Raw genomic sequence first — 27,695 nt, forward strand, 5'->3', positions numbered from 1 at the left:
ACCACTGCTTTAATATAGTGTGCATACATTTCTATCATATACTGCAGTACATCTCTTTTTCTCTCCGTCTCAACTGCTTTCCAGCTCCTGTTAGCACCAACACCATACATTATCGGCGTGCCTGCCAGCTTCTTCCTTTATAAATCAGACTTTAAGATGCCTGATGATGTTTGGCTGGTGGATCTGGATTGTAACAAGGTCAGCAATCTGCTTCAGATAAGTCATTCATTCTGACAGCGCGGTCACAGTACTGCATATCCATCTGCTGTTTTAATTACCCATTACATATTATCAGTGTATGCTGTATTATCACAGGTCATTGCTCCCAACAATGCAGAAATTCTTCCACCTTTGCCTGAGCCAGAAGTCACCGAGTTGAAAAAACACTTGAAGCAGGTAAAATAAGCACAATTACAGTAACTGTTCGCTTTCCAACAATTCGATTGGTGTAATTTGTCTAACACGAGTTTATATGCTTTTATGCTAAAGCTTAATGTTTTTTTTTTTTTTTTTTTTTTTATCTGTTTGTAAGCAGTAACACGTTCTGTTTTGATTAGGATGTTTTCACACCTTTTTTATTTTATTTTTTATTTGACAGACACTAACCAATTATTTGTAGCACAAGAATAAGAACACATTTATTTTGCTCAATTTGGCTTAAATCCATACTGAATAATCTTTCATCATTATAACGAACAATAGAATAGAAATAGGTCTTAAAAAACTAGTTGTTACTAAACATAACTATGACTATGATGCACCTTTTCCTTCAGTGGTCTTTTTTTATATTATTATGTTTAATATTGTACATTATTACTGAAGGACATTCAAGCTACCGTATGAAAGAACATGTTTGGAATTGTGTAGCGCAAAAAAAACCCCAAAAAAACCCAAAATCTGTTCAACGAGCCAGAATACGTTTTTATTTTACTTATTTTTTGCAAAAATTTAGCTCATAGCATTCTCTCATCAGCAGAATATTTTATATTTTTGATTCTTCAAAGTATTAACCTTTTGCTTTGATGTTTTTAAAGGATCAAAAACTATGTAAAGTTTACTACATAAATCCATGTGTTTTTTCCATAGTTTGTATGTTTTCAGTGTAAATGTAAAAAAAAAAAAAAAATTATAATAAAAAAAAAAAAAGAAGAAAAACTACTGGAGGAGAAACTTTTTTGGTCCAAACTTTTGACTGGTACTGTATAGTTAACAACTTTGCACTTTAACAATTTTTGAGGGCAATGTTTTAAAAAATACACAAACACATACACTATTCTATACATACAGTGTGTGCGTGTGTATATCAGTTATATTATCTATTATATATAATGTATGTAGATAGATAGATAGATAGATAGATAGATAGATAGATAGATAGATAGATAGATAGATAGATAGATAGATAGATAGATAGATGGAGATATACAGTATATTATATGTATATATCAGATATCAATCAATTAAAAGGTTTAATCGCATGATCGGCATGGCCGCACTTGTTTTTATCTGTTCTAAATGTACCTTAAATAAATATTTGACGTTTTTAATTCACTAACTAATTGTAACGGATGTTAAAAATGTATTAACTTAATTTTGTTTGTTATTAATTATTTTTTTTTATTATTATTATTTTACATTCTGGAAATTATTATTTCAATGTTCATTTCTATTCAAGATGTCATGTTTTTATAGTTATATGTTCCCTCTTTTAGTGGTTGTTTTAATTGTTAAATATGGTACATGGCTCCTTTTTAAGAATTATGTTCAGGTAAACGCAGTCCCTCAGTTCATGGTGAGCGCAGCTGTGAAGAGCTCAATGCTGGAATTGTCTGGGAAGGCGAGGTTTAGTGATTTAAATTATGTTTCAGTGGAGTTTATTTATATATATATTTTTTAATATCTGAGTAAAGGAAGGACGTCATGAATAAATGTTTTGTTGAAGGTTTTAATTTCGCCTCTAAGTATATTTATTAATATTTTTTATACAAATGTTCAAACAAAATCCTTGCTGCATGAATTTATTCAGTTATTATCGATTTTATTGATTAGTTGTTGCATCCCTTGTGTTTGTGTGTGTGTGTGTGTGTGTGTGTGTGTGGGTATACACACACAAATACATATATATATACACACACACACACACTGTGGCAAATACAGACACAGTGTCACAAAAATCAAACTCTAGATAAACTTTAGGTGTGAAAGCATTCTTAAATCTCATGTTCTGTATTGTATAGTACTGTTCACCTTATGTTCTCTGTTTTGTTGTAATATGGTGTAATAAATGCATTTTTTTTCCCCCCCTTTTCTCTTTTTGTTCTAGCTTTTGGAGGTAATGCAATTTCTGGGTCTGCAAAATCTGCTTAAGTTTAAGTCCTTGTAAAGTAACTAACTGCAAATCCCTGATGTTAAAACGCTTAACCCGAATTAGATCCTAATCCAGAACCCAGGTCTGATTCAGAACTTTTGATCTTGTCAGCTGTATTTTGACAATTTCTTACCATTTCACAATTTCCATAATCAGCATGAGCAAATGTTTAATTTGTCTAATGCCAAAATGTTTAATCCCATTCTCTCATTCGGCATTTTCAACTGAAAATATATCACAATCAGTGAAAATCATAAATCACGATTCTGCAATTCTGCACTGATTTACACTGAATCAGACCCAATGCAATAAAAGGCTGTGTGCTTAGATCCAACCCTCAGATTAATACTTTCATAATCCCCAGTTTGCTGTGTTTTTTCTTCTTCTGAAAAAGTGTCTTTTATATAACCTAGTAATTATTATTTTTCCCCATGCCTATTAAAATATTGCTCTAATGCAGTTAATAAAATAAATGAATTGCACTTAGAGTAATAGTTACATTTATATACAACATATACACACGTTGTTTTTTCCCTACCAACATGGTTTCCTCTGCTTTTTTTCATCTGTATGCATTCATCACTGTATCAGAGTTATCACACTTGATAACTGGGGGGTCTTTTTATTGATGGGCTGTCCTGTGTGTGTGTGTGTGTGTGTGATGCAAGGCATCTGTGCGCTCATACTGTTTTAATGTCTTTGTGTGTACTTTTTGTATAAAACACCCCTTCTGTATCTTTTTTTTTTTCCTCCCCTCTCTCTCTTTGTATTTAGACCTGATCACCCATTCTCTCTGTTCCCCTGCTTTTAGTGTATAAGACAAGTCACATGTTCTACCGATCCTCGACTGGGGTCTGTAATCATGTGACATTCCCTCTGTTTTGGTCTTGTGTTCCAGTGTCTGGTTAGGTTGACTGTGATCACCCAAAAGCAGATCTTCGCCTCTGACACAAAGGTTCCTAAAATCTCTGCTTCTGGAACGTGCCATGCTCCCAACCTGCACGGATTCTTAGCTCTTCCTGGTCGTCCCGTATTACGTACATTACGCAACACCACCCCCCTCCCCCCACACACACCGGCGCGGATTTGCGCAGCTGTCTGCATTCTGTATTTTTTTTTTTCCCCCGTCCTAATTGCACACAATCATACCCACATTTTGCACATCAGATAAATGTAATCATCTGCTTCTCACAGAGTTTGGCTTGAGCATGTCCGGATCCCCAGCACTCATATTTCATTGTGTTAATCAGCAGTTATCATGGTAAATGACCAGATTGAAAATCAATGGATTTTGTGTTTGACTTGGCGCTGTGGTCTAGACTGATTGTCACTAGTGCTAAAAGGCGCTGGAATGCCAGCTGTTTTGGTGAGACGTTGCGCGTGCAGCAGCAGTAATTCCCAGAGTGCTTTATAAATAGCTCAGTGTGATGAACCCAAGCCTTTTTCTAACATTTTTAACCCACTAAATCTGCAGCTCATTTCAGGCAGTCAGACTCAAGGTTAAGATGATAACCTTGATGATTGGATTTAAAATCATAGTATTTCTGGATTACGTTAGTTCCTACATCATACATGGATTCGCTCCTGTGTATGAACCATTGCCTGAAGTGAGAATGCTTGCCCTCACCCTTTTGCCCTCTTTTGACATTATCGTGATCTGTATATATATTTTCTTTTTGTTCATTCTCTGCTATCTTTCCATCTTTCTGTCTCGTTCAATCTGTTTGCTCCACAGGCTCTGGCAAGTATGAGTCTGAACACGCAGCCTATTCTAAACCTGGAGAAGTTCCAGGAGGGTCAGGATCTGCCTCTTCTGCCCCCAGGCCGTGATAAGTCCTCGCCCTCTTCCACTGAGTTTAACCCGCTTATTTATGGAAATGATGTTGACTCTGTGGATGTGGCCACAAGGTCAGTTTTTTTTTGTGCTTTTTGTTTAGGCGACATCAATCTATAACTGGATTAAAACAAGTTTAAATTAATTTTAAGAGCAGTTTTGCATATCCTGAGGAATAAAGAAAGGCATTGCAGATTATTTTATATCAAGGCTTTACGCAAATGTTTTGTCTACAGTGTTGGATGAAGTACACAAACCATGTTGAGTTAAAGTAGAGTAGAGTTACACTGGGTAAAATATGACCAGTAAAAGTGCTCCCTTTAAACTTTTCATTAACAGAAAGTATAAACAAATTTGCCTACGAATGTACTTAAGTGTCCAAAGTACTATGATTTATTATGGCTATAATGTTCCTATTATCACTTTTTTTTAATATCAAGACTTTTCGCTTAATCAACTCAGTTTATGTAAAAAGACTGTTACTCTCACAACAACGATCTATTAATAGAATGATATTAATGAGTCAAACACCGATTTCTATTACACTGATCATGATCCCAAAACCTTTTCAACTACTTTTACTTTTCAATAAAAAAAAAAATCACAAATGAGGCCACGGGTGTTGTGGCGAGTTCGAGTCAGGAGTTTCTTCCATCATTTATTCCTCTCTAAATGTTCTGTTGAACTGATGATGAACTGGATGTTGGTGATAAGTAGATACACCAAGCGCCAATCAAAACAAGTTCAAAACAGAGCGCATGCTCGACCCTGATTGGTGGACATTCACATTTACTTCAATACTGTCTATCACTGTTTGTAATTAGTACAAATTGCAAAAAGTGGGTTAAAACTTTTGCCTCTCTTCCTGAATAGGATTCTCTCATGATTCTTCTAGGTACATGCATGTATTTACATTTTTTTTTAAGAGTAATTTATAAAATATGTACAATTCTGCTTTTCATTCGGCAGGGTGGCGATGGTGAGATTCTTTAACTCTCCAAACGTACTGCAGGGATTTCAGATGCACACTCGCACACTGCGACTCTTCCCGCGGCCTGTTGTAGCCTTCCAAGCCATGTCTTTCCTGGCGTCGCGACCACGGCGCACCGGGTTTGCCGAGAAGCTCTCGCACACACAGGCTGTGGAATATTATGGGGAGTGGGCTTTAAACCCTACTAACCTGGCCTTCCAAAGGATTCATAACAGTAAGAGGACACACAGCATCAACGACATGTCCTTTTTTAGTCTAAATATAAACATTTTATCATATTTTCTCTGTGTATTTTTTTTTTTTTTTAGATGTGTATGACCCCTCCCTAATAGGTGATAAGCCTAAGTGGTATGCTCATCAGTTGCAGCCTGTGTTTTACCGTGTGTACGATGGAAATTCGCAGCTTGCGGAGGCTATAAGTGGGCCACTGGAGGATGAGTGGAATGAGTCGGACCCTACAGATGACAGGTAGAAAATGAACCCAGTTAGCAAATAATAAAAAAATATCCATATTAATGCCTGAGAGTCGTGTGTATGTGTGTTTATATATATATATATATATATATATATATATATATATATATATATATATATATATATATATATATATATATATATATATATAAATTACATATTATTACTTACTTTTGTTGCCAGTTATTTAGACAATAATGGCTGTATTTTCAGTTTGTTTTAGAGGACAGTAAATCTGTACTGCTGCACATTGACTACTCTAAAATATATCTAATTTTCAGTCCTATAGTATTGTCCCTTGAGAAGATACACTAAAATAATAGCTGAAATATAAAGGGTGTACTCACTTTTGTGAGATACTGTTTATAGGCGACTGATGATTAATTTACCATCTAATACCATATAATTCAGCCTGTTGTTTGGCATTGTACTATCCAGGATTTATTTATTTATTTATTTATTTATTTATTTATTTATTAATAATCCTGTGTGTGTGTGTGTGTGTGTGTGTGTGTGTGTGTGTGTGTGTGTGTGTGTGTGTGTGTGTGTGTGTGTGTGTGTGTGTGTGTGTGTGTGTGTGTGTGTGTGTTCCAGTGGAAGTGACAGTGAGGCATATGATGATTCCAGCTCTTCTTACTCATCACTGGGAGATTTTGTAAATGAAATGATTAAAGGGGACATCCAAGGTGACACACCAAGTAAGTAATGCTTCCTTCTCATCCACTTTTTTTTTTATTCACCTGCTATTCTCCTTCTAACTCAAATTCTTTGCATTTTTTTCCGATTCTCTCACAGACGTTGATCCCTTGACTCACGCAGCCCTTGAAGATGCTAGTGAAGTAGAAATCCACGAATTCCAGGAGTATAAGGGTGAGTGTGAGGAGCGTGGGTCTGAGGTCGAGGGGTCTGCTGAAGCCTTAGATGGGCAGCCTCACCGCTCCAGCTCCAGCACTACAGCCAGCTCCAGCCCTAGCACCATCATCCAGGGAGTGAATCAAGTCAGTACTAGTATCTTGTTATTAAACCCTTGCAGGCATGTGCACAAGTTATGGCACCCATAGCATTCAATGCATTATGTTCATCCAATCTGCATTATGTGCATGACCTGTATTAGCGATCAGTCATGTCATGTTTAAGAAAAGTTATTTTTTTTTTGTGCAATATTCATGTTTTTAATGAGAATTCACATGCAGTTGAATGAAAAGTCTTTGTTAGTAACTTAAGGTGATTATTCATTTGCAGTCAGCAAAATCGACTCCACACATCGCAAATCTTTTGTGAGCGTTTAAATCGCGGTGCCTAATAAAGAGATGAGAAGAGAGAGCTGTGGCTTGTGTAAAAAAAATAAATAAATAAAATAAGCATTTAAATGGTAATTTAAATTCAGTAAAGCTTGCATAAGTTGCTGTTTACCTATTTTGTATTTAAATGGGAGTTGGTTTAACAAATAGGATTTAAATACAGAATATGTGTGATTAAGCGTCTGCATTATAGCATATTCAGTAATGATATCTAGGTCAATGCTATCAGAGAAGAACCAGGTAACAACAAAATAAATGCAAGGCCAAAGCAATAGCAACAGTAACTACCGTATTTTTCGGACTATAAGCCGCTACTTTATTCCCACGTTTTGAACCCTTAAACAACGAAGCGGATAATTTATGGATTTTTTCTGGGTTTTTCCAGGTTTCACAAACTTCAAGACAAAACACTGAGCCCCATAACATTCGATCAATGAAATTTCTGAACGGAAACGAAAAAACGCACCTCACCTGTGTTCTGAGCTGCACGGCATCTGGAGAAAAAAAGTTTTTTTTAAACGCACGACGATGCCAAAAGATAAACTCCCAAAAGAAATAGTTGTGAAAGAAAGGAGGAAGACCGTGAACAATTACTTACTTGGTCGGCTACTGTTTAGATACAAGCCGTTGTAACGTGTTGAGTCTGGGTGAAGGGATAGCTCGCTAACTCCAGTTGCAACAGAAATCATATAAGCACAGACAGGTTTCCAAAACTCTTGCTTTTTTATTTTTCTTGGCAACAGCGTTACGGGTTAGTCAAAGAAACGTATTATTTTTTGATGCTCATTTCTAAGGACATATTCCTCGTCTTGCACACATGCAGTAATATCCGGAAAAATGCAGTGCCAGGCTATTCCCAAAATACCGCTATGCTCCTAAAGGAAGCGCAACATATTTCACCCATTACACCGTGTAACAGACACTGTCTTTCATTAAAGCCTGTGTAAAGTTCATTAGTTTCAGTGTAGACACCTGCGGCTTATAGACAGGTGCGGCTTATTTATGTTCAAAATAAAAATATTTGTAAAATTCAGTGCGCTTTATAGTCCGGAAATTACGGTAGATCTTGACTATATTTTTTATGCTGGCATTGTATCAAAATTATCTATTCTCAAATAGAAGTATCCATCCAATCTGTTTAAAAAAAACATGTAGGTTTAGAATGTTTTAATATTGTTATGTCATATAGTATATAAATATTTATAGTACTTTAATTGGAATGTCAGTGGGAACTATATTATCTTCCGCTGTACCACCGCTCATCATGACAACGTTCGCTCACTCAAAGCTCTTAGCGTAGGGTTAAAAGGGGAATCGAGTGCATGGCTGAGATCATGACTAAAATAAAATGAAGCATAATCTGAAGTTATTTCACTCCAATTAACAATGATGAAGCGTCATGTGACATGTCACAAAACTGTGGCAATAACACAAATATGAACAACATTTTATACATATATATGTGTGTGTGTGTGTGTGTGTGTGTGTGTGTGTGTGTGTGTGTGTGTGTGTGTGTGTGTGTGTGTGTGTGTGTGTGTGTGTGTGTGTGTGTGTGTGTATAAGGTGTGTGTGTGTGTGTGTGTGTGTATATGAGAGAGACTTGTATAGAGTAAAATGACTTCAATAGAGGTTTTTAGATTCATTATACGCATTAGTAAATTACAGTTTCTTTTAGTACAATTGCAGTTTTTCTTTTTGAATAGGACCAATCAGAGCCTGTTGAGATTGAAGCATCAGCCAGCGTGGCTCTGCAGAACTCTGTCCCCGGACTATGTCTCCCACCGTTCACTGGATCCAGCCCAGAGCCGGCGCCTACGGACTCGACCAGTAAGAAGCGAGAGTACGATAACCCCTATTTTGAGCCACAGTATGGCTTCCCTGTGGAGGAAGAGGCTGAGAGTGAAGAGCAAGAGGAGAGCTACACACCACGCTTTCACCAGAATATCAATGGAAACAAGTATGTTCGTCTCTCAGGCCCTGACTTAAGCGTTCTTTCCTTTATCTGTGTGGAAATGAATGCCTTGTGGAGTTTTTGACTTTGCCATACTTTTTATGTTATGTACATTAGCACACGTCTAGACTATGTCTGATCTGTATGGCTGCATGTGTACCTGTATATGTGTAGGCCATCTCGCCCATTGAGGCCCAGCAGTTTGAAGCTTCCAGGTGAGTGCGATGGAGAAGACGACTCCAAAAACAGTTCTCCAAACTCCACCATTTCCAACAACAGCGGCGACGGCTTCGGAGGACTCATGTCTTTCGCAAGTAAGTCGCCGTCTCATTTTGTGCTTTGCTTTTTTTTTTAGCCTGGAACGTAATTTATTTTTTTTAAGGGATGATCAAGATTTATTTGAAACAAATCTATTAAAATAAATAAATCCTGGACTTGAAAATATATTTTTCAATTTGCGTTTGTAGGTAACTTATATAAGAACCACGGCACCAGCTTTAGTTTGTCCAGTCTGGCACTTCCTAACAAAGCAGCCAGGGAGAAGAACACTCCTTTCCCAAGTCTTAAAGGTATAGTACTGTTTCCTCGTCCTCCTGAATCTCTCTTTCCCTTATCCCTCCTTCCTTTATCGTTTCTCACATCCAACCATTTAAAATGTCTCCACCTCTGCCTGGCCTTTTTTTACATGGTTCCTCTGCCTATTCCCTCTGCTTATAGTCTGCCTGTCTGCCTGTCAAGCTTTTTTTCCCTATTGCTTGGAGTCGAAGACATAAACAAATGGTCACTATTACAGAAAAAAAAAAATAGTAAGATGCAGGATGTGGAGCTTTTTTTTGTTTTTGTTTTTTTCAGTTTTTATTGTTCTATCTCAAATGATTGATTTATTATTGTTTCTTTTTTAAAGAATATTTCAATATTGATTTAAAGGAAGAAGCAGATCAAGGTTGGTAGGAATGTTGCTTGAGTGCTTGTTTGATTTCCTGCTCGATCCTCCTCCTCCTCTCTCTCTATAATCATTGGACTGTGAGGTGCGACCATGTATGTAATCTACGAGCTAAATCCACTCTTTTTTTTCTTTTTTTTCTTCCAAGTTGCTTTTCCTAGTTGTTTTTAGTGCTACGTTCCTGCCTAGCACAGTAGATCACATTATTTTGACTTTTTGTTGGTTTATGAATTTATTTTTTTTGTTCAGATGATGGTGATGAGAGTCCTGACAGTCCTGGTATGTTTTCTAGCTGTAGCCTGCCCTGAACTAGTTCTGGTTTGCTGTGTTCTTTTATAACCATAGACTTTTTTTTTTTTTTTTTTTTAATGGCTGACAAAATGAGAATCCTTTCTTCTTTTCTTTTACTCCAAATGATTGGACTATTAATTAGTCCAAGGATATACCTTTGTGTGTGGCCAAGTGTGTTTCCATAGCGCTGATCTCTTTTTCCATAAACTCTGTGTGCCAATTTTTGTTTTTTTTGTCCTGTGACTCTCCTTGTCTCATGTAGTGTGTCCCATTTATATATGTAATTTTTATCCCACTTCTACTTTAATTAATTTCAATCCAGCGTTCGTTCTGTAGCACCGTTTAGAATATACACAAAGAAATCGGGATTCTGATTGAGATCCTTAATAAGCAAGCCAGAGGTAAGAGCAGAGGAAACGTACATACATCCTAGAAGTAGAAGTACAGATACTCCATGTTTTAAAAGACTCTGGTAAAAGTTGAAGTACTGACTACACTGGACCCCACATCATATGAATATATTAATGCAAAAGAATTTAAAATCTAATGAATGTATCCAGGCTAAACATCCACCATATAGAACACAAGCAGAGAAAAGATGATGATGATCAGGTGATTAGGAATGTCTCTGTTCTCAGTCACGTTTACATCACGGACTCCCTCTGTCTCATTCACGTCAGCTCCAGACTTCTTGTTGCTTTCTGTTGTGCTTCATAGGCTAGCCTACGTCTGTGGTGCCAGGAAATGATGCACTAGTGGTAGATTGACAAGAAATCGGCTGATAGTTGCAAGTCATGAAAGACACTGTGAAAGCAACCAGAGTCAAAAGGGAACCCATTTCCAAAATGATTTCGGTATACAGTCATATATGATTACAGGAGGGAAAGCTGTTCCAAATGTAAGAAACGCATCCATGATGGTTTCAAAAAGTGCAAGTCTCTACTGTATCCAGGTGAGAATATCATCAAGAACAAGAAGGTTATTCATGAGTGCAGATTCACTATGCAGCTAAAGTTTGTGGACACCTGAGCATGGGATTTCTAGGTGCTTTTTGAGTATTCCATTCCACATCTATCCCCAAGTTACTGTTATAATAACCTCCACTTTCCTAGGAAGATATTCCAGTTAGGTTTTGATGTTGGTGAGGTGAGGAGGCCTGGGGTGCAGTCAGCACCCTAAATCATCCCAATGGTGTCGGGTTGAGGTCAGATCTCTATAACCCATGCAAATCATATCTTCATGTTAGCTCACTTTGTGAACACAGCAACCTGTGTCTCATTCATTGTGCACAACGGATATGGGTTGTTGTGTATGATTCTATCCAAGGAAAAAAAAAAACGTTTTTATTGTAATTATACTCAGTAAGCTTGAATTTATCCTTATTTGGAAACAGGTCTCATGCTGATTTACTCCATATTGTAGTTAAATACGAGTGACCGTGAACTCTGGCTGGGAATATTAAGCTGTGGTGGCAGCGAGAGATCGTTTTGACCTTCACTGCACTGCTGTTTAGCACAAAGGAGATGATGACGCATTGTAGTTTAGCAGAGCCAGCGAACAAACATGCCCTCGAGTTTCAGATCCTAACTCGTTTCAAAGATTCCTTCTCATACTGTTCTTGCGAGAAAACAAGGAATTTTCCTGAAGAAAGACTTCAGAAACTGTGTCTATTGGATTGGACTTTTATCAGAATCAAAAAGAGTTTTATTGCCAAGTTTGTTTGCATTTACAAGGAATTTCTGATGACAGAAGCTTTCAGTTGCACATTAAAAAAAAAGATAACATAAAATAAAGAAATATAAATAAAAAGTGTTGAAATTAAATGTTATCGGTACATAACTACGATGTAACTTCTCTTAAGTCTAGTTAGATACACCAATGAGGGGAAAAAATACGATTCTCAATCAGTTTATAGAATCTGAAATGAAAATGAATCACTATCCTCAGAATCTTTTGTCCCTCCTCTTTCTTCACTCCTACACAAATACTTGCGTGCACAAACTTTTTCTTTCACACTCTCTAGCTTGTTTTCTCTCCTCCTTTCTCTGCTGGTTGTCTCGGCTCCACTCTGTCCATGTGTCTGGTGTTTGTGCGTGTGGGTTGATGTTTGGACTGGTTCTGTCTGGGCCGGTGTTGCTCTCTGTCCCTCTTTAACCTCCCTTTTTGCACTAATTCTGGCTTCTGTGTCCAGTATTTGGGCTAAATTCTCTAATGGAGATTATAACAGAGGTCGGCCCGGGGAGCGGAGAAGGTGGGTTCCGCCCTTTGCTGCGTGAGCTGCATGCTTCTCCAAAAGCCAGTCAACTACATCTCCCAGCATCCTCTTATTCCACCATCACTTCTTGTCATGCCTCTGAGAGTCACCTGATCGCTTGTCAGTGTGTTTATACTGTCCTTAGCTCCTTGATATTAAGTTTCTTGAATACTATGTGCTTAATAATTTACCAAAGTATTTAAGTACCGTGTCAAAATGAGATTCTGGATACATGTGTGTATTGTGATTGTAATGGCAACAAAACACATGGCCAGTTTATCACTTTAATGCTCACTTTCTCCTAGTCAGATTTGGGGACAGTAATTGCGAACGCAAGTCTACACATCATTAGATGATCCAATGTGTGTATGTCTATATATATATATATATATATATATATATATATATATATATATATATATATATATATATATATATATATATATATATATATATATATATATATATATGAAAAAGGAATATTATTTCTTCCCAAGAAATGAATATTTTTCTATTCACTAGGAATCACGCTGTACTTTTAAACTCAGGGTTAATTCATTAATCACGTAGTAATTCAGAGCACTTAATATTTCGTGCCGCCAGTTAACTAATCTACTCATTCATACGATTAATTTCACTGGGTTGGGCCCATTATTTTAGAGGTATAGGAAATAATCATGTTTAATCAAATACATTTTGATCATATTAAAGATCATTGAGCTCTTAGACAGCATGGAGTTGAGATTAATTAAGTCTGGAGACTCATTAAAGAAGACCAGTTTTTATTTTCTGTTTAAACTGGAATGGTTTCTGACTACGGTTGGGTTTTTATTCTCCAAGAAGGCCTGTGTCTCCACTGTGCTAAAATGGAAAAATGTGGGATGGGTTCTCTGAGCACTCATGTTGTTTTTGTATTTTGTTTGTTTGTTTATTTTTTTTATCTCATGCTGAGCTCACAATGCGATTTTGGCCACGATTTGGTCGTCTGAGACAAATTTTGAAAATCCTAAAAGACTAATGTCTGTAGTCTTCGATCGCTGGTTTTTGAAGTGTTCACCAACAGCTGATTAATGGCTGTTGGGTTAATTTTTTACTCGATGAAATTCCAGCAGTGTAGGAAGATTTCAGACTCTTTCATGCAGTGTGACTTTTACCAAGAACCAATAGAACCCGATCACGCAATTAGCACGACAATTTCAAACCCCCCCTCAGAGAAGACGAGTCAAGTGGACGGTAAAGCAAAAGAGGAACGTATTGAGTTCTGGAGGTAAAAGTGTTTGTATGATGTTTTTGTCATCAAGACATGTCATGAACAAAATGAACGCTCCAAATTGTTTTTGTTTGCTGCTAGCGACCGTTAGTGAAATGACACTGTGAGCCCGGCATAGGGCAGGAGAATAGGAGAGAATAAATCTTTTATTAACAATCTGTTATTTTCAAAAAGGTTTTCTGTTTGCAAACCAGTACCTTTTGAATCGTTGAAACATTCTCTCCCTTTTGAAGGAATTCTACACAATTTTACAAAATCTTGAGTTCTTTTTTTTGTAATGTTTTTCAATTCAAAGAAAATTCGCCGGTTCTCATTTGGAACCTGCAAATTGCGGATTATCTTAAAATTTGTGGGAATCCGCAGCGGGAACATTTTAAACTGTTTAAACTAACAAATTTCATAAAAAATCTTATGTCACATTATTGTAATAAAATGACACAATGTTTAGATGAATTCACTAATTTAAAATATCGCAGATTTTCGGAACTCGCTGTGGGTCTTAAAGCGTAACCCCCGCGAGTTCCGGAGGAACAATGTAAACACTATATTGACAAAATTTGTGGACACCTGATTCTAGTAATTGTATGTGCTATTTGAACATCTCATTTCTGTTTTAATACCCTCCACTATTCTGGGAAGATGTTCCACTAGATTTTGGAGTGTTGGAGTTTTTGTTTCCTAAGTTACAAAGCCTTTAGTAAAGTCAGATACTGATGAAGAATGAGGAGGCCTGTGGAGTTTCAGTTCATCTCAGACGTGTTCAATAGGGTTGGGGTCAGAGCTTTGTAGCAGGCCACTCATTGTCTTCCACTCTGATCCATGTAAACCATATCTTCTTCAAGCTGGATTTGTGCACAGGATTTATTGTCCTGCTGGAACAGGTTTGGGTCTCCAAGTTCAGGTTAAGGGAAAATGTAAATCTACCACATCCAAAGACAAAATATACAATTGTGTGCCTCCAACTTTGTGGTAACAGTTTGGGAAAGAAAGACATGGCTGGAAAAAACCAGGTGTCCCAATACTTTTGTGGATATTCTGCATTAATCATGGCCTTTTATCGGTCCTGTATCTCACCACCTGCTTCTTCCAGCTTTAAAGAAACCACTTCCTACTTTTTTTGGTAGGACTATATGACATGTCAAGCGCAATACCAAGGATTTAATACGGATTCTTCATAAACTATCCATTATTTTAAATATTTTTTCGAAAATGTTTATTCTTACCAGATATACTTAATGTTTCTCACAAGGACCGGCCTCTAAACGATTGTTTCTGCTGAAGCGTATTCACGTACAAACATAGCATGAGGCATATTTTGATCATTTGGGCCCAACCCAACATGTGATCTACCCACACATTATCACTCGCAGTACTTGTACTTCAGAAACGTGCTTTGCGTATGAGACCCGGGCATCAGCCTACTGCCTCTACTTAAATTTGTTTTTAAAAAGTGTGGTTTGATCACGTAAAGTGTTTTCCAAGTACATTTTTCTACTCGTTTGTTTGGTCTCTGCATGAGCCATATGACGTCACACGTCATATCGTTGCCATTAAGACTTTCTCACTTGCTCACTTCTTTCTCCACTCATTCTTCTCATTCTGCTCTCTCTCTCTCTCTCTCTCTCTCTCTCTCTCTCTCTCTCTCTCTCTCTCTCTCTCTCTCTCTCTCTCTCTCTCTCTCTCTCTCTCTCTCTCTCTCTCTCTCTCTCTCTCTCTCTCTCTCTCTCTCTCTCTCTCTCTCTCTCTCTCTCTCTCTCTCTCTCTCTCTCTCTGTGTGTGTGTGTGTGTGAGACAGTCAACATGTCATTGCCATACCTGCAGCCTGTTTTCCATTGTCCTTCTCATCTTGTGTCTGTTACACAAACTGTGACCATACTGGCCCTACTGCAACTTGAATTTGAATGGAAAGTGCGGAAAAAATGCAGAGTGTGTGCTTTAATCTTTAAACCAGTCTTAGTCTAAACGCAGTATCCTATAATACAGTGGCGGGCCGTGCATTTGGTATCTGGGCCTTCTGTGTGGACTTACTCATTTTAATCCACCTCTTAATACCACCACTATCACATCACGATCTACAGAGAAACCATCAATACTATAAAAAAAAAACGTGATATAGCAACACGTGGCATTACAGAGAGAGAGAGAGGCATTTCACATATGGAGGGAGAATACCATTTTACTAAAGCAATAAACCCAGTTAAGACTCTAAACCTCTACATTACAACTGCAACTGTGCATCTACATTATCTAGAGCAGTTGAGAATCAATATCTTTCTAAAAACATGACAAAAGCATGAAAATTTAAATAAAATCCAACCTATTCACCAGAGATGCAGACTCATAATTTGCACCGCTCCTCAGAGGCTGTAGTCCAGTGGTACCGCTCGTATTCACTGGTCTGGAAGTGGTGAACAAACCCCTTTCCCAGGCTGAGACACGCTAGCTAGCTTCAGGGTTGGCTGACCTCCTCACGATGTCTAGCTTTTCTTCAAAATGGATTTTTAAGTATGTCCGAGACCAAATCAATTTCTCTTCCTCCGTTGGCATCAAAAAAGTCTAACTGATGTATTAATATGTGCAGAGCTACACACGTGTTTTGCCAGTCTAATTTGGCTGTAACAGTTTCCCTCTGACCAACCAATCAGAGGATGGAAAAATGCTTACACTATTCTAGGCCAGCTAGCTGCCCTGTGAGGCGAATAACAGACCCATTGATAATATTCTCTATGGTAAAAGGGCCAGCAGGACTGACTTAAAAAAAAAAAAAAATCTAACATCCACATACACGTACTGGAAGCATTGCAGCCAAGAGAATAAACGTTTGGGAATAAATTAATACAATATTATGGAACAAATATAAGAATGTACGTTGTAAATGTAGGTCAGTGCTTCTGATAGTGTTTAGGCCAGCAGAGAAGGCTTTGCTGGCCCTGACCGCCCGCCACTGCTATAATATAAGTGTGCACATTGCCGTGATTCTGCATCATGTACACTGTCGTCTTTAGCTTGCTGTGAATGGTTTCGGTGCTTAGCCGCTTATAGTATGCCTTTTAAAAAAGGCTGTGTGTGTGTGTGTGTGTGTATGGATTTTAATTGTTTGTGTGCTTTAATTAACATGCAGTGCTGATGATCTGTGCTTTTCTCAGGCTCCCGTGCTCCTCGAGCACTGGTCGATCAAAAGTCGTCGGTGATTAAACACAGTCCCACTGTAAAGAGAGAGCCGCCTTCACCTCAAGGCCGAGCCAGCAACACCAGGTAATCTGCTTTACGCATGACACATCAGGCCTGTGTTCTATCATTAACTTTAATAGTGCGACATTTGTGTGCAGTGAAAATCAGCATTTCCTAAAGGACATGGTGCTGAGCGTGTTGGATGGCCAGGGGGTCGGTTGGCTCAACATGAAGAAGGTGCGGCGTCTGCTGGAGAATGAACAGCTGCGTGTCTTCATGCTCAGCAAGCTCAACCGCGCCGTCCAGTCAGAAGAGGACGCGCGGCAAGAAGTCATCAGAGACGTGGTGAGTAGAGGTCGACGTTGGATTTTAGCGATAGCTAGGTCAGACTGTACTTGCCGATAACCAAATAACCGACTAATAGTTAAATAAATTAGTGAAATAAAACAAACAATTCTCCATGTAAAATAGTACTGAAATTTATAAGAACTGCTAATCTGAGAGTAAGACAGTTAGACAGTTCTAACTATATAGACTATATTAGACAGTTCATTCATACTGAAAGAAAGTAAAGCTTTCCACTTATGCTGGTATTTGAGTATATATATATAATGTGTGTGTGTTTTTTTTGTTTGTTTTTTTTAATAGGAGATTAGCAGAAAGGTGTATAAAGGCATGTTGGACCTGCTGAAATGTACAGTTTCCAGTCTGGAGCACTCCTACACTAATGCAGGCCTGGGTGGCATGGCCAGTGTGTTCAGCCTGTTTGAAATTGCACGAACCCACTACCAAACCAAAGGTAATGTGCAAAGGTTCTTACCTTTATTTATATATATAAAGGAAAGCCTCTTGGATCTCCTGCTATTGGAAGCATGTGATCAGAAGGAATGAGTGATTTTGTATTGCTATTTTATGTAGGTATAACCAAAATACATAATGATTAGTATATTATAGTGGTCTTAAAAAGTTCTCATTTCAGAATTCATCAACAATATCAGATTACACTGGGGCTTCTGTCATCTTGTGTTTTTTTTTTTGTTTTGTTTTTTTCTCGCTGGTTTCTCACTTCCTTTATGTAATCGTTTTTAAGGAAACTGCTCCTCTTTTTCAGCAAGTAACCGAGTCAATCTCTTTGAATCCACGACCGACTCTTGTTCCATTTCCCCCCTTTCTTATCTTTGTTCCATGTCAATGTTTTTGTATGTATGCCATTTCACATGACGCCTCCGTATGGCACAGAGCCAGAGAAGCGAAAGCGGAGTCCCATGGATGGGGCGAGCAGTCCGGGCAGTAAGGAGAGCCCGTCTGTTCGCATTGAGAGCGCCAGAGCCGCAGGCGTTCTCCTGATGCCCAGAATTCAGCTGCCACCCCCTTCCTCCGGGAAAGGGTCACGCCAGTTTGACACCCGGAGTCTGAACGAAGAGAATTTTATTGCTTCTATTGGTGTGTAAAACCTCAGCCCCGCCCCCCCTGCATGCGCCTCCTCCTGCTTGTTAGACCACCTGACCAAATGGGACCGAAAGGATCTCAGTCGTTTGTTTGAGCTAAAAGTCAAATCCTCTATTCCACTAAGTGTCTATTTTACCAAGCAGAAAACAAAAAAAAAAAACCAAATCAATACAGCGTTGGTTTTTCAGTGACTCAATCCTAATTATTAGGGTACATACCGATTGAATCATTGAACTCTTCTTGGCGTATTCATTTGAGACAATTATTGAGCTTGTTCTAAAATCACTGCCTGGTGTAGACTCATTAGTGGATTATTGGAACGATCAGTGCCCAGTGTGTATAAACTCCCTATTGGAATGTTCAGAATGTGTTGCTTTTTTCCGGCTCCCTGTTTGCCAGATTCCCTCTGAACCCACTGGTTGCATGTTAGAGTAAGTTTCCTTTTTGAGCCACGAACCTGCCGCTGTGTGTCATAGAAAGCTAGGACTTTGGCAGTCCTGGGCTGTACCACTGCTCTGTGTGAAAAAGGCCCCTCTGTCTCACTTTCCCAGCATGAGCTATAGAACACTCCTCCCCTGTAAACAGCCTCGGGATTAGCTTGGTCTCGATATGAGGCCACAGTGTGTTTTCTGTTACCGGGTCTGTGTACAGGGGAACGTTCCCTACTCCCTAACCTTTTATCTGTGTGTCCTTTAATAAAGATGCACCTTCAATTCTACAGATTGTCTTTGAGATTGCATCTCCTGCTTCTGCAGCATCCCATATCACCCAGCAGCTACAAGGCTGGCCTCTCACCCCCATCCCATGCCTTTCGCTCTGCCCGGGTCTCCACCCTGAGCCTGGAAATCCACCGCCTGTCAAAGCCGACTCTGTCTTTGGGCATCACAAATAATTATAGAGACAGCCCAGGTCTGAATCTCTTTCCAGGATCAGGGTCGTAGAGCTCAGGATGCTTTGTAATGTCACCTCACTGGCTATAATTGGGTCGTTTACATAAAAGCATCAGGTTTATTAGCTTACATGTAAGAAAAGCTACGTGTGAACATTACAAACCTTCCTTATGTTGGAAAATGACATTTGCATTGTTTAAGGGTTATAAAAACAAAACAAAACAAAAAAACAACATATCATACTTTTTCTTCTGTTTGTTTGTTTTCTATTTTGACCAACAAAAATTGCTCATCCTCCAATCCTCCATATGACGATTCAATCAGCTCTCTGACTCTCTCTATGTCTTTCTCTCCTTGCTTGCAATGCATCTTGGGTAGAATTGTGGAGCAAGCACCAGGATAACAGAAAGCAAAATGCTATGGAAAAACAACAGAGTAAGATCACTTCCCTAAGTACCCAGTTAGACTTTTCCCCCCCTGAGCTGCAAACTTTCTATTCAATCCTGTTTTACAATCAGGAAATCTTAGCCTTGTCCCTCTTATTCCTTTACTCTGTTAGACACTCCACCGAAACATGGCCCCCAATGAACATGCATTGAATGATTAATGCTTTTCTATTTCTCTTTTTTTTTAATTCTTGGTTTAATGTTTTTTTTTTTTTTTTTTTTTTTATGAACTGATTTCTGTTACCAAGATTTGCTTGTACTTGTGGAAGGTATGACCTGAATTTATAGTAAAAAATGTTCACGGTATCAGGATTATACAATGGCAGAATGTAACATTCCTTTAGTTTCACAAATACCATTTATACAGTTTTTATTATTATAATTTTTTTTGTTTGTTAAACAACTAACAGACCTAAAGTGACCTTAATATTAATGATCCTTTAAATAAATTTTCTGTTGAATTAATATAAATTAATAAATATATATTTATTATAATAATACTTACAAAAACGTTGTCACTGTGTACACGAAACAAATGGTATGAGACTATCGGTTTTGGAACAGGGTTATTTGTTTTCTTCATTAGCAATAGAGAAGGCGTCGATGTCTCTGATGATCCCCCATGACTTTTACTCCTTCAGTGGCAGCACACTGAGTGGCTCAGTGTAATCTAGCACTGCTCATTTTTCAAAACTGAGATCACCATCGTATTGGCACACTAATGGCAGCCAAGCTTTGTCCCCTACTTCCTGTGTTTGACTGATTGGTTGTGTGTTTGCCTGCATGTGTGACTGCTTTTGTCTGTGTGAACCTGTGATGAGGTAGCATTATGGTGAACAAAACTGCTCTTGTGAAAAAAATGTCTTCCTTTACTGAAGTGAAATGGCTCTGGTGTGGATAGGCGCTAGATTGGGTGCTTGGTAAAGACTCACTAACGGGTGTTTTAAGACCCTGTACACACATTAAGTGGCTCTGGTGTATAAAAGCTGAACGTTTGTTAGTAATTATAATACATATGTGACCAGATTTTGAATTAACATGTTGGGTAGTGGAGCATTTGGGCCCTTCTTCTTCGAAGTTGCACAATTCGAGTGGTGATTTTACACAAATAATGTGTTCGGATCCCCTGCATTTATCAAGTCCCTTATTTATCAGGTCATTATGCATCCCAATATTTTTTCATATACAGTCAAAATTGAAACTCGTACCTCTATTCTTGCTGCTATTATTGATTATGTAGCTGCACGTCAAGTGTCTCTCTGACAAAACTCATAAATAGACCTTCTTTATGGATGGATGTACAATTTACAATAAGACATTGTGCAACACTGAGGAATAAGAGCCAATATTTGAATTTCCTTTATTCTAATAAAAACATATTGCCAAGCAACAGGGCCATAAAGACGCCAGCTACCGCACAAGGTGAGATGACAGATGCATCGAGGTAGTCATAATTTAGTGAAAGTAGAAATAACAGAAGCATGACCATTTTGTTCAAATTTGTGGTTAATTTACTATAAAAAAGTAAGATTACACTGTAATGAAACGTATTTGTAAACTAGTAGTTAAAAATACTTTTCCAAGCATCCAGTGTAGCTCCATTTCTTAGGTTTGCTTTTATTTATCGGACATAATTGTGTTGCGGAGAGATGCAGACGAAGGATACTCTGACAGTGTGTTTCCTGCAGGGGCAGACGGGGCAAAACAGCGCCCCGAAGGGGGCGACACAGAGGAAAAGAAATCCCAGATCAGCGCAGACAGCGGCCTCAGTGTGACCTCAGGCTCTCAGGTTTGTGTGTGTGTTTGAGAGGGTCGTTTGCAAATTTATCTTGTACTAGACTTGAACAAAATTCCCATTTGTCTGCAGAAGAGTGATACGGAGTCGCTGGCGAGTTCAGAGCCTCCGGTTTTGACGAGGAGTACCAGTCAGGACTCTGAGGCCAGCACAGTGGTAGGGCACGACCAACCCTGAGTCGTGACACATTAGCGCAGTCAGGAACAAACTCCCCGAATTAATTATACAGAGTTCTATGAATATTTATGTAGGGTGCGGTGAAACGCATCTAAATGCTGATGCTAAAGGCTAGGCATTTACTTGTTGTGCCGTGCCTAGCCTATGTCTCATACAGTATCTGCCTGTGTATAGACTCATTCCAGAGGTCATACACCGACCAGGCATAACATTATGACTTTCTAGCATTATGAGCGTTGCATTAACACCGATTATCTCTTCATCTTGGCACCTGTTGGTGGGTGGGATACATTAGTCATCGAGTGAACATTTTGTCCTCAGAGTTGATGTGTTAGAAGCAGGAAAAATTGGCAGGTGTAAGGCTCTAGGCGAGTTTGACAAGGGCGAAATTGTGACATCTAGACGACTAGGTCAGAGCATCTCCAAGACTGCAGCTCTTGTGGGCTGTTCCTGGTCTGCAGTGGTCAGTGTCTATTAAAAGGGTTGCAAGGAAGGAACAGTGGTGAACCTGCGAGAGGGTCAAGGTTCATTGATGCATGGGGGGAGCGAAAGCTGGTCCATGTGATCCGATCCAACAGACGAGCTCCTGTAGCTCCAAATGCTGAAGAAGTTATTGCTGTTAATGTTTAAAGGATCAGGACTGTATTGACAGCAAAAGGGGGAACAATACAATATTAGGCAGGTGGTCATAATGATATGCCTGGTCAGTGTATATGCACATGGACTATATTCATTCATCAATTCCTTAAATCTATCCTTTGAACATCCATAAAATCGAATGTAAAAATCAGACCGCTTCTAAAGCTGCTCTCGTGTCCACCACGTTTGCGTTCTGCTCGTGAACTTTATCTTCTGACCTACAGGTGAGTAACAGTTCAGGTGAGACTCTGGGGGCTGACAGTGACCTGAGCAGCACAGCGGGAGACGGACTCGGCGGGCGTCCCTCTCCTCACCACGCGCTGTCTCGCTCTACTCTCTCAGACAGCGAGATCGAGACCAATCCTGCCACCAGCTCTATGTTTGTGAGTGTCTGTGCTTTAACCCACAAAAGTATTACATGATCTCTGATATAGATTATGATTACCTGATTATTTTGTTCTTCCTGAATTGGGTCAGGTGTTTAAAGATTAAGTAAAAAAAAAAAAAAAAAAAAAAAAAAAAAAATCAATCAAACTGAAAAAGTGGCTTTACAAGACCAAAAAAAACCTGCTTCTGAATCCAGGTTGAAACTATCATCTCTACCATTTACTTTTAAATTCAGTTTATGTAAGTTTTAATAATATATAATACTTTATTATAATATAATACATTTAATATAACTGTGTAACTTACTCAGGGAAAGACACACAAACTGAAGCCAGGTGTGAAGGAACCGGTTGTGGGTGTGGCTAAGGGAGCTCCTACCCCACCTCCTGAAGATCTCAGCATGAGAATCTACCTGTGTGAAGGACTTCTGGGTAGGACTTCTCATCTTTTATTTCATTACATTAATTTTTTTCATTGCCAAACTTTACTTCATACACATTCTCTCCACCTCTTTTAGAACTGTATTTACTTCACATAAAAGCTTTCTGATCAAATTTTTTTTTTAATTATGTAACCATTTGAAAAAGCCCAACTTGTGCAATATTCTTTTTGCCACTGCAACATTCTCCATCTTTGCTGTGTACGTACGGTGCATGGATTACTTTTTTGCATCTTGTACCACTGTATGAAGTGTTACTAACACACTGATGCACTAACTTTGCTATGCTGCCCTGTTCTCTTGCACCTTCTTCTCTTCCCCATTCTTCTGTTTCTTTTAATGCGGCATAGGGAGGGATAAGAGCTCAATGTGGGATCAGCTGGAGGATGCTGCCATGGAAACCTTCTCTCTGAGTAGGGTCTAACTTTGAATAATGACCTGGGATATGTATGTATGAAGTTGTGGGTGTGTCTGTGCATGGGATGTACAGTATATAAAGCATGTACTGGATGTTTCCTGTTTGTGTGCATGTCTGTGTATTAGGGATGTGCATCTCCATTACTTGCATCTCGATGCATAGCCAACGATACATTAAAGATACATACGAAACAGCTACCGATACAGTTCATCGGAAATCCGATTTCCGTTTGATTCAACACAATGTGATTCAGTGCAATGGAAATATATAATTGCTATGCAAGTCAATATGATCTAGATACTTCTGACCACATGGCCCTTTCACAAACAGGCCTTTGCAGTGCAAAAAAAAGATTAAATTAAACCAGACATTCTTTTCCTTTTCTGTCTCCAGGAAGGTACAGCTCTACCTTTGCCATGTTAATCTGTATTCTGTGTGACGCTCAGGACACGCCTCGGTCTCCATAGTGTTGTGATTCGTCATATTCGCGTAGCAGCAGAGAGAGAACGCGCTCGAGAAACAAATTAGCGATAAGAAATCGACCTACATAGGAAAAAAAAATTGGTTTTTATTGGTTCTTAAGTCTAAACTTTCTTTTCGGCTTCTCCCGTTAGGGGTCGCCACAGCGGATCCTCCGCACGTTTGATTTGGCACATGTTTTACGCTGGATGCCCTTCCTAACGCAACCCTCCCCAATTTATCCGGGCTTGGGACCGGCACTAAGAGTGGCTGGGGATGGTTCCCTGACCGGGAATCGAACCCGGGTCGCAGCGGTGGGAGCGCTGCATCTTAACCACTAGACCACCAGGGGACCTTAAGTCTAACATTTAAAAATCAAAATCTTAAACCTTAAGTCTTAAATTCGTTGTTCTAGGTCTTAATCATGTTCTCGTGACACTTTAGAGTGTTTTGGTTTGTTCGTTTTTGTGGTGGTGTCGTTCGTTCGTCCGCTAGTCCAAATGTAATTCGCTGTAATTTTGCTACAAATGAGACCAACATGCAACAGTCGATCAGCTTTCTCTTATTGCGCCAAATCTTTCTCTGATTGTAACACAAAATTAAAACTGATAAATTTACATTTATGAAAGAAATGGAATGAAGGGAGAGAGAAAAAAAAATCTACTACAGAAACCTGCCAAAACCCTTTTAAATTTTTATTTTTTTATTTTTTTTATTTATTTATTTTTTTATCAACCCTGGTGTGTATACACAATATGCATATAATATAAGGAGCCTTAGCCCTGTTTAATGATAACACCTCCCCAGCTCTGTGAGAACTATAAATACACATATTTATATACAACATTTTCCTAACAACTAGCCAGTGGCATTATTGCAATTGTGATGATTATTGAAAGCATCTCTGTTTGCAGCACTGGAAATAACTTGCCGATAGCAGTGCTTCCTCCTCCGGGCTTTGCAGCCAACTTGGACTCGAGAGTGTTGCTAAATTTATTAATGCTAAATATAAGTCTTATATCGCAGCCTTATGCAATGTGCAAGTACAGTAGATGGAATGCGAAATCGCCCTCATTCTTGTGTGTGAAATCCTGCTTGATGTATTTAATTTGTACAGAACTGTGTGTGTTGTAAAAGAAATGTATAACGTTTGAAAACTATTGTTTATAAATTGAGTGGGTGATGAAGAGTTGATGATTATGAGTGTGAAATAGCACCTACAGTCTTTGTAAAACGTGTCGCTTTGTTGTTAATAAACTAATAAATGCCAACATGATGCCATGGTGGCATTTGGGAGAACTGTTTCGATTTGACACTTCGCTCATGTTAAGTGTTAATTATCTCAGTATAGTTGCGTGTGTGTGAATATAGGTAAAGAGCGCTCGACTCTCTGGGATCAGATGCAGTTTTGGGAGGACGCCTATCTGGATGCCGTAATGCTTGAAAGAGAGGGAATGGGTATGGACCAGGGACCACAGGAGATGATTGACAGGTGTGTGTGAGGGAGTGGTAAATGTAACAGAAATAAACATCAGGAAATGGCAGAGGAATGCAATCAGGGGGGTCTTGGGTTAATGTATTTGTGTGTTCATTTATTTGTGTCTCTACTCAGGTACCTGTCACTGGGTGAACATGATCGTAAGAGACTGGAGGATGATGAGGACAGACTGCTGGCCAATCTGTTGCACAACATGATCGCGTACATGCTAATGATGAAGGTGCACATTGTTGAACACTCGAAGACACGCACTTTCGCTCATGAAGGCTTTAGATCATAACGTTTTGTGGAATTTGCAATCATGTTTAGGTGAGTAAGAATGACATCCGGAAGAAGGTTCGCCGTTTGATGGGAAAGTCTCACATCGGGTTGACGTACAGCCAAGAGATCAATGAGATCTTGGACCGTCTGACACACATGGTAAGAACAAATCTAGTCCAACTGCATCTCTTTCTTCTTTCACAGTCAGTTACCGGTTTTTTTCCTCACTATTGCTTTATACTGTATATTGCACATACTTTATATTTTAATAATGTAGTTTCTGTGGGTTGTATTATTTGGCCTTATTAATATATTTTTGGAAACCCGTTAAAAAGAAACATTTTTTATTTTAACAGTCGCTGGGATCAAGTTATTTACACACTAACACACACTTTGTTAATCACTGGAAATGTTCCTAAAAATGTCCATCCTGTCAAAATGAACTGTCCATTTAACATATTTAGCTGGACAAGGGAATCCAAAACATCTTTTTTTTTTGTTTTATATTTGTATAGCTGTAACTGGTTTCGGCCTGAACATAGAAGCTGGCGTGGTGTTGAGAGGAGAAAGGAAAAAAAAAAGAGAGAGAAACAAATTAAAATGAAAAATAAACAGAGTAGTGTTAGAATAATGCAGTGGGTTTCAGATTTATTGAATTATTAAGATCTAAAGCAATAAAAGCAAAAGTTCTAAAATAGAGAGAGAAAAAAGTGTAGTAATAAAAGGTACCCTGATTGTTTTGATTGTTAACTTGCATTAATGACCTGATTGTTTGCTTGTGGTTGCTTTGAGTGTGTGAACTTTATTTTAAGGCATATGTATGTCATAATGCTAAGATTTAATAATAAATAAATTCATGGTGCAATAACGTGATCATGGCACCATGGGAACACTCCTGAACTCATATCCCATTCAGATTTATTTGCCATCCTCATGCAAGAGGTATTTAAATATTTCATTGCATACGAAATCATACTTTGTACAATGAACACACTATTTCATTAGTAATGTTTCTGCTGTCTGATATTGAGGTCTCTTTTCATTCCTGGGTTATGAGCCCAGGAAGGTGAAATGGAACAATCCACGGCATATTATATTAATCAGGTTGTCAAGGTTAAATGAGAGATCGTTAGTTATATTGTGTCTTTCTAGAATGGAAGGGAACTTCCCATACGGCCGAGCGGAAGCCGCCATATAAAGAAGCAGACTTTTGTGGTGCATGCTGGGACTGATACCACAGGGGACATTTTCTTTATGGAGGTATGTAGGAAAGTCCACATAAGGTCTCAGCTAACAGAATATAAGCGAGTGTTCTAACTTCGTTTGTGTGTGAGCAGGTGTGCGATGACTGCATCGTATTACGCAGTAACATTGGGACGGTGTATGAGCGATGGTGGTACGAGAAGCTGATCAATATGACCTACTGTCCCAAGACCAAAGTGCTCTGTCTGTGGCGGAGGAACGGACTGGAGACCCAGCTTAACAAGTTCTACACGAAGAAGGTCAGAAAACACGCACTTGCTGCACATGTCAATGAATACATTTAACTTGACAGTTCCAGCTCTCATTGAAAGCTGGAGATGTTGTGTGTGCCAGTGTGTATTTACGGTTTTATCTGTGTATGTGTGTCTTAGTGTCGGGAACTATACTACTGCGTGAAAGACAGCATGGAGCGTGCAGCCGCAAGACAGCAAAGCATTAAACCAGGTATGATGTGTTTGATTAAAGGGACAATTTTATAGGTCGTCTATTAATTTATTTATTTCTAATACCAAATAATTGTAGGCTTAAATTATTACTCTTTGGCACCAAGCCACATTCTTCATCTCTGCTGTACGGATTACCTTTTGGATTCAGTAGCATTGTACATTAGCTTTAGCATCAAATATTATTAAAGCATGGAATCAATATGGCAAAACCATGACCATGAGCAAGCCATCCACCAAAGTCAGTAACCAGATGAAAAGTTAATTACTCAAAGGAGCAACT

The 27,695-nt window shown here is 38.7% G+C and overlaps 1 protein-coding gene across 50 annotated transcripts in view; it reads left to right on the top strand.

Moving 5' to 3' along the window:
- Positions 1-27,695, top strand: part of madd (MAP-kinase activating death domain) — a 64,027-nt gene that overhangs the window by 26,860 nt on the left and 9,472 nt on the right. For 2 of the 50 annotated variants that reach the window (XM_083549820.1, XM_083549800.1), the window contains exons 7-34: positions 85-198; positions 316-396; positions 3,267-3,323; positions 4,104-4,276; positions 5,172-5,407; positions 5,502-5,661; positions 6,262-6,365; positions 6,463-6,665; positions 8,672-8,925; positions 9,094-9,233; positions 9,387-9,488; positions 12,345-12,404; positions 16,824-16,932; positions 16,989-17,193; positions 17,497-17,647; positions 18,088-18,291; positions 19,566-19,622; positions 21,322-21,422; positions 21,501-21,584; positions 22,469-22,627; positions 22,942-23,062; positions 23,421-23,483; positions 25,319-25,439; positions 25,560-25,665; positions 25,755-25,865; positions 26,859-26,966; positions 27,044-27,208; positions 27,341-27,413. In XM_083549820.1, coding sequence (XP_083405946.1) covers positions 85-198; positions 316-396; positions 3,267-3,323; positions 4,104-4,276; positions 5,172-5,407; positions 5,502-5,661; positions 6,262-6,365; positions 6,463-6,665; positions 8,672-8,925; positions 9,094-9,233; positions 9,387-9,488; positions 12,345-12,404; positions 16,824-16,932; positions 16,989-17,193; positions 17,497-17,647; positions 18,088-18,291; positions 19,566-19,622; positions 21,322-21,422; positions 21,501-21,584; positions 22,469-22,627; positions 22,942-23,062; positions 23,421-23,483; positions 25,319-25,439; positions 25,560-25,665; positions 25,755-25,865; positions 26,859-26,966; positions 27,044-27,208; positions 27,341-27,413 — 3,622 coding nt within the window. The remainder of the gene's footprint in view (positions 1-84; positions 199-315; positions 397-3,266; positions 3,324-4,103; positions 4,277-5,171; positions 5,408-5,501; positions 5,662-6,261; positions 6,366-6,462; positions 6,666-8,671; positions 8,926-9,093; positions 9,234-9,386; positions 9,489-12,344; positions 12,405-16,823; positions 16,933-16,988; positions 17,194-17,496; positions 17,648-18,087; positions 18,292-19,565; positions 19,623-21,321; positions 21,423-21,500; positions 21,585-22,468; positions 22,628-22,941; positions 23,063-23,420; positions 23,484-25,318; positions 25,440-25,559; positions 25,666-25,754; positions 25,866-26,858; positions 26,967-27,043; positions 27,209-27,340; positions 27,414-27,695) is intronic. The other 48 variants (XM_083549821.1, XM_083549811.1, XM_083549824.1 and 45 more) reach the window with 32 other exon arrangements.

The sequence above is a fragment of the Silurus aristotelis genome (assembly GCF_946808225.1).
Source record: "Silurus aristotelis genome assembly, chromosome: 9".
NCBI classification, from domain to species: domain Eukaryota; kingdom Metazoa; phylum Chordata; class Actinopteri; order Siluriformes; family Siluridae; genus Silurus; species Silurus aristotelis.